Source organism: Nannospalax galili, unplaced genomic scaffold (assembly GCF_000622305.1).
Source record: "Nannospalax galili isolate Female #2095 unplaced genomic scaffold, S.galili_v1.0 scaffold768, whole genome shotgun sequence".
NCBI lineage: Eukaryota > Metazoa > Chordata > Mammalia > Rodentia > Spalacidae > Nannospalax > Nannospalax galili.
Genome location: NW_008360317.1, coordinates 4,404,182 through 4,411,420, shown reverse-complemented (window position 1 = coordinate 4,411,420; position 7,239 = coordinate 4,404,182). Strand labels below are relative to the sequence as shown.

General features: G+C 41.8%; 1 protein-coding gene across 1 annotated transcript in view; it reads right to left on the bottom strand.

Annotated features, from left to right (window-relative positions):
• Window positions 1–3,911: 3,911 nt before the first annotated feature.
• Window positions 3,912–7,239, bottom strand: part of LOC103727217 (heat shock protein 105 kDa) — a 22,658-nt gene continuing 19,330 nt past the window's right edge. The window contains exons 15-18 of the mRNA XM_008825038.3: window positions 6,082–6,189; window positions 5,882–6,001; window positions 5,552–5,713; window positions 3,912–4,796 (exon numbers count right to left, since the gene is read on the bottom strand). Coding sequence (XP_008823260.1) covers window positions 4,590–4,796; window positions 5,552–5,713; window positions 5,882–6,001; window positions 6,082–6,189 — 597 coding nt within the window. The 3' untranslated portion in view covers window positions 3,912–4,589. The remainder of the gene's footprint in view (window positions 4,797–5,551; window positions 5,714–5,881; window positions 6,002–6,081; window positions 6,190–7,239) is intronic.

Below are 7,239 nucleotides of genomic sequence, written 5' to 3'. Positions count from 1 at the left end.
CCCCCCCCCCCCGCCCCGCCGCCCTCTCTCTCTCTGAGAGACAGTTTCCTTGTAAGCCCCAGCTGGCCTGAACTCAATATATAGATCAGGCTGGACTCCATCTCACAGAGATCTGCCTGCCTCTGACTCCTGAGTGCTGGGTTAAAGGTGTGTGCCTCCATGACCAGCTGTTAATTTCTCTTTTAAAACTATCCTTAACGTTAAATGCTTCCCTAGTTGGGAAGTGACCAAAATTCTCAAATAAAACTTGCCATCACTTAAAAGTTGTTGGGCTAAATGAAACAATCAAAGGGAGTAAATGATCTTTGAATCCTAGATCTAAGAAATGGTGGTAAAAACCATTTGTTCTGTGGGACAATGGGACCTGATGGTACTATTGTGTCAAGGAGAATTTTCTTGGCATGGTGGTAGCCTGTGTCTGTTCTAGGTGTGTGGGAAGATGCATGTTGAGTCTGATAGTGACTGGTCACACATTCACTGTACTGCTCTTTCTGTTTAGATAAAGACAAGGACACTACAAAAAAAATTAGTAAGTGCTGATTTGCTATTTGTTTAAAGGTAAGGGATGGTTAAAAGACATTTTCAGGGAGGCTTGCTGTCAGATCAAAAAGGAATTGTGTCAAGTCACAATCAAAAATTAATAAATCTAGGTGGTCATAAAGTTAGGAATCCCACATGTAAGCCTTACTGAAATCCTAAGGACTGCCACAACCGCAGCCTTGAAGAAAGGCACTGTACCTTTACAGACAAGACTCCTGCCAAAGCCTGGGCGACTCTTGAGAATCTCTGACTCTCATCAACTCTGGCTTGCCCCACTGTCCATGGACACCCTTACTGTTAAGGCCAGGGATTATTGCTTCAAAATACATCGTGCAGCCCTTATTTTCCTTTTAAATTTTCTCTTTACGCTGCTTCCTTCTAGTGTGGCCCTAGTTTCTCCCATTACTCTGAGACAATCTGCTTCTCAGTCGGCTGAGGTAAACCAAACACACAGGCCCTGTGGGAGTCAGCACATCTTTTGGACTGGGAAGAACTGCTTGTTGCTCCTGGATTATAAATGATGATTCTCTGGACACTGTCAGCACTCTCTGACCTGCAGGTGTCCCCAAACCCAGGGCAACAAAGTTAAGTAACCATGGGCACCCAAGAGTAACAAATAGACTAGCTTTCCATTAACTGAAATAATACCAGTTCCCTTAACCACCAAGCCATCTCTCCAGCCCCCAGAAACTGATTTTATAGCAGGAATTAGGGGAAGGTAGTATGAAGGCCATGTGGACAGTGAAAAGCAGCACCAGGATACAAATGTTTGAGTGAAAAACCAAACAAGCATTTGCTACTTTGACCTTCTTCCCTATTGGGCTGAGTCAGTGCTGTGCCATTCTCTATACTTGTTTTTTTCATCATATAGTCAACTAAAAGGAGCACAATAGAAGTGCTCTCCCTTGGATGTGGCTTATCCTCCAATTTCATGTAGTAGAGATGTCAGGAGGTGAGTGCTCCCTAGCGTGGGGAAGTCAGAAGGTAGTAGTCCTTTAAGAAGTGGAGACCACAGGCTGGAGAGACAGCTCAGCAGTTAAGAGTACTTGGTGCTCTTGCAGTTTGGTTTCCAGCATCCACATCGGGTAGCTCACAACCCCCTGAAACTCCAACTCCAGGAATCTGATACCTTCTTCTGACATCCACAGGAAATTGGACTCACATGCACATATACCCACACATAGATACACATGAATACACATTTTAAAAATAAAAATAATCTAAAAGTGTGGTGGGAGCCCAGTGGGAAGTCATCAGAGGCTCTGTGTTCTGGAGGAATTAATGTTCTGGTGGGACCGTGCTTAGCTCTCCAGAGGTTATGAAAGAGCAAGACAAGACTGGCTAAGCCCCAGTTGCTCTGGCTTCCTGACACGTGGTTTCGTGCATATAGTCCATCTTTGACGTCATCTGCTGTTTTGTGGTGAGAGGAAACTTGCTAGAGCTAGCGCTATGCTGTTTATAATTTTAATGTTCAAACCTGATCTAATTAAATATTTCTTCTTTATAGTAGAGTCAGTCCTCAGGTATGTTTTGTTATAGCTACAGAACACTGCTAGTACAGAGGGAAATCTGTAGAATGGTGCGTTTGTGCAGTGTTAAGTATTGGTTTTCCAATATTATTAACATTTCAGGTGTTATCAAATGACTATGAAATGCCCCCCACAGCCTTATACTTCAGTCAGGTCCCCAGCTGGTAGCAGTATTTGGTTGTGGAAACTAGAATGTAGGGCCTAGCTGGGAGTCATGATGCCTTTGAAGGTAGGACCTTAATCTGGTTTCTGAGATGAATTTCTTCTGCCATGTTGAGCAACGCAAACCTAAGCCAAAAGAAATCCTTCCTTCCATTTACATCACAGCAATGAAAATAACTAATGCAGGTAATTAGAGAAAAGCCTTATTTTGACCCTTTGTTTTGGAGCTTCCTAAGCTCTGAGGGACCCACTCCTTTAGGCTTCTGGTGGCTAACCTGGCAAAAGCAGGAAGTGGACAGCAAAGCAAATTGCACATGCTTCTGAAGACATGCAGCCAGCGACCTCTGACCACGCTTCATCTTGTGAAGGTTTACTTCCCAACAGCACTCGTAGGTACCAAGCCTGTAATATACAGACATTTGGGGGGACACTTATTCAAACCACAGTGCTGAGGGGAAGAGTCCACATAGGGAAGGTCCTCCCCTGAAAACACCAGTCCAACAGTGCACTTGTGAGATACTCCAGTTGCCTCCATTCCACTGGCTGCAGCAAGGTTTCAGGACTTGAGGGTCAGTGAAAGTATTTGGACCTATGGAAAAGTACAGCACCCTCAATTCCTCTAGCACTGGCAAGAAACCAGAGACACAACTTCTACAGCCAACAGGAAAAGGCTAAGGAAGACTTGAAATGGATCAGTGTATCACTTGTGTATGTCAGAACAGACCCCCCAGAGCTCAGGAAAGGAAGCCTCAAGTTTACAGCTGAGATTCCAGTCAGGACAAGGACCTCACATACTGTGAAGAGCCACGTGGTCCCAAGCTTCCACATTAACTTCTTTACCTTAACTGGGGACTAACTCCCATCCCAGAGTCTTTGAAAGTGGACACCAAGTTGCCAGACAGACACATCACTCGTTGTTTTGGTCTGGAGTGTGGACATAAGTGTGCATGCCTCTACTCCCCACTCTTTTTTTTTGTTCCTTAGAAAATAAACACCAGATACACAGATGTATTGCAGCATTATTTAAAAGTAGCAAAATCTTGAATAAACTAAAAACCAAAACTAAATCCACCATTGGTGGGACTGGCTAAAATAGTTTAAATGGCTCTATGAAGGAGTTCAGTAAAGCTGTGAAGTTGTAATGTTGGACTATACTGGACCAAACTCTGGGTTTATAGTTTTAGAACACTGTAACGTACCCACCCACCCAGATATCAACAAGGCAGAAAAGCTGGAAGGCCAACAGACATTGCTGGATGTTAGCAATTATCTTTCTGGAGGATGGAATTTTCACATCTACTCACTGAATTGTAAGTTTTGAAATGTAGTTAGCAGTGCTGCTCACTCTTCTCGAGGAGGAAGATCTTCACTAGGAAGGTTTCCTTCACAGAGGTAACCATTGTTCAGTCATTCACACTCCTGAATGCAACTTTTTTTTTTTAATTATTTTTATGTGTATGGGTGTTTTGTCTACACGTATGCAAGTGCACATATGTGCATTGCCCTGAAAAGGCCAGAAGAGGGTGCTGGATCCCCTGGAACTAGAGTTAAGGACAGTAGCCTCCATGTGGGTGCTGGGATCTGAACCTGGATCCGCTGTAAGAGCAGCCACTGCTCTTAACCACTGTCATCTCTCTAGCCCCCTGAACCCCACTTTTTAATCAATGACGAAATCAACAATTTAGAAACAACACCAGAATGAACTTTATTTTAAAGTTCATAGTTTACACAATCAGTTACAACAGGATCAACGTTCTTTCATGTCGCACCTTCACACGACAATGCACTGATAGCGAGGTAACTTTATAGTTTTATTTTGCATGCTGCTAACACATTTCACTAGCTTTTGTTTTACTCATTGAATTTGTAATAATATGAAAGCAAATCACCCTACTGGACAGAATTAATTGTCAAAAGCCCTTATGAATTCAGACTTAGTCTTGCTTATAAACACCCACAGCCACACACATGCTGAAATGGAGAGCAAAATGCAAGAAAACTACCTTGGCAGGAACAAGTGCTTAAAGATGCTATTCACAGCCCTCTTGAACAAGCAGTACAGTTTGTTTCCTCACAAGACAGAAATCAATTCATCCTCAGTGATACAAATGGTAATACTGCACAGAAGCTCAGTATGGGTTCACAATTCCACAGGAATCTGAAAGTTACCAAGGCAATTTTCCCCTTAGGATCATAAAGACTACAGACTTAAGCTTTTTCTTTTTTTCCATATAATACACAAAATTTCTAGACATTCTTAAAAAAAACAAAATATAAATAGTCTCAGTCTGTTATGTAGAATCACATACTATGGCAAAAATATTTCATTCATTGAAGGAGTAAGCCAGCTTAATACCACTAGTCCAAGTCCATGTTCACAGAGCTCTGCGCGTTAGGGTAACATTCACCGTTCTGATGCGGAGCTTCAGCACCAAAATTATTTTTGCCTTCTAAATCATCTTCTTGTTTGTCAGTATTTGGGCCATTTGGAGTTCTCTCCAGTTTGGGTGATTCAATTTTTGGTTTGGGTTGAGTTACAACAGGTTCACAAACATTATTCAAATCCTAAGACAAAAAATTAAATCATTACATTACCTCAGATTCATCCAGTTCATTTCCCACTACTTCCCCACACAGCTGGAGCCAGTATTTCCTAACTCCAATTACAAATCAAAGAAACTTGCCCAAACCATAGCTTGAAGCCTGATCAGAAAGCGAATGATTTTCCTTTCCTATGATTTATCAGGGACTTGCCAGGTAGTTACAACATTAAAATGCAGGAATTATGATCCCTACATTATGGAAAATAAAAATGACAAAAAAGTTAAGTCATTTCAAGATAAGGAAAGCCAGTAGGCAAAAAGGCTGGAATTCGAGTTTATAGCCTGGAACTTGAAAGTGAAGGGAAAGGTCCACTTTTCCCTGGCCTTCACCCTGTTTGACAAGAAGCACTTCTGCAGCTTTCTCCTCTTCCTTTAGTCCTCAAAGGCTGGGCAAGGCCACCGCTAATACAATAAAATGACCCGCTGCTCTCCACAGCCGTTTCCTGATCCCTTTTAACCCACAGCGCGAACACTACCTGACAGAGGACATACTATCAGGTGGTGTACGCTTGCCATACGATAGGGGTTTAACTAGTATGCTGCTTAACTACAATACACAGAAATTTAGCAGAAGAGGCCTGTTTAGTTGTGAACTAGGAAACCAGTCTTAGCACAAAGGTTAAGGTTTATATGAAAATGGCTACGTCCAAGGCCTAAATGACTAAAGCTAGGCCCGAGACAAAAATCCACTGGTCAACACACACTCAAACTGCTTACCTTGATTTTTGCTTTTATTTCTTGAGCACGTACAACAGGATCCTGATCAAGACTCTTTTTCGCCTGAGCATTCATGACATTATTCATCCACTCCATCACCTCATTAACAGACTTCTCGACCTTTTTCATTTCAGATTCATCAATATGGTTGTATTTCTCATCCTGAACAGAAAATAGTCACTCTAGAGAATACTCAACAATCACATGTCACCTGACCCAAATTTCCATGAAGTTCAATTCCACTCTGATCTCAAACTCCCAATATTTCCTCACTTAGCAACATTTATTCACTATGAACATTCATTCCCAACCCATAAAATGAATGACTACCTTATTTCTGAAGTCTGCTGCTATCTTGGCATAGTGCTGTAGCCGCTGTCCCAGTTCCTCAAACACTTTTGGGCGTTCCTCAGCTTCTTGAAATCGGACTTTAACGGGAGTCCCCATTTTCTAAATTAAAATGTAGATTAAAAGTTGTTATAGTTGCACTTTCAAAGTCTGTGATTTAAAATACAAGTAAAAGAGCCTACCATCAACTCTTCCAACTTGTCGACATATGCTTGTTTGGCCTGGTCCTCGCCCTCTTCATAGAGCCAGTCTTCAGTCTCTGTGAGGAGTCTCAAAAATTTTTGGTGTTCCTTTATGCAAAAGATGGAGATTAGGGGCTAAAATAGTTCAGAAGTTCTCACACAACAAACCAGCAGGCATCACAGACATGGGAAGGAAGCTCATTTCACCTGGGAAGGCACTGATCAAGCTGGATTCTCTTCAGTGAAAATAATCAACACTCTAGTATTTATGCATCATATTTCACTTGACAAAGCACAGGTATTTTGTGACTTTTCTGTCCTGTTACATAGGACATTTGAGTACTTTTAGTAAACTCCTGCTGACTTCTAATACTGTATCTTAGAAATCTAACTGGATAATCTATTCACAGAAATGTGTTTGTTACGGATGAACAATTATGTCCCTATTTTCCAAACCAATTATGTCTCAACTATTAGCTCTTTACTTCCACAACTATCACATACTGAAAGAGACGCTATACAAGTTGATAAATCAAGCACTAACATGAAAAACACCACTCCTAACCACTTCACATAAGGCACGTGCTTCAACTCCAGACCTAGGAGATCCAATCAAGCCCACAGACTCATTCCTACTTCAGAGACTCAACCATAAACACCCAGGAAATGCCAAGGCATAAGTACCAACCAAAGTACATTAGAAAATAGCTCAGGGTCTTAGGACTTTTATTTAATACTAACGAGTTTAAATGATCATATATATAAATTTTTATTTTTATTTTATGTGTGTACTGCTGCATGTATGTAAGTGCACCATGTCACACAATGTCCGTGGAGGACAGAAGAGGTTGTTAGAGCCCCTGGAACTGGAGTTATGGACAGTTGTTAACTGTCATGTGGGTACTGGAATTTGAACTCAGAAGACCAGCCAATGCTCTTAGCTGCTAAGCTATCTCTCCAGCTGCAGAATTTAAATGATCTTTAACTTCACAATCCCTATATCACCCCCAATTTTTGTCTAGTTAGGTCAATCTGTCTTGTCATGTGTCTGCTGTCCCTTTCTGCCATCGCCCCCCGACCCCCAATCTTTCACACAGTTGTGTTTCTGGGATTTACTCAGCACTTCCTTCACTGGGGCAAGAAAGGGGCTAGAGGTAC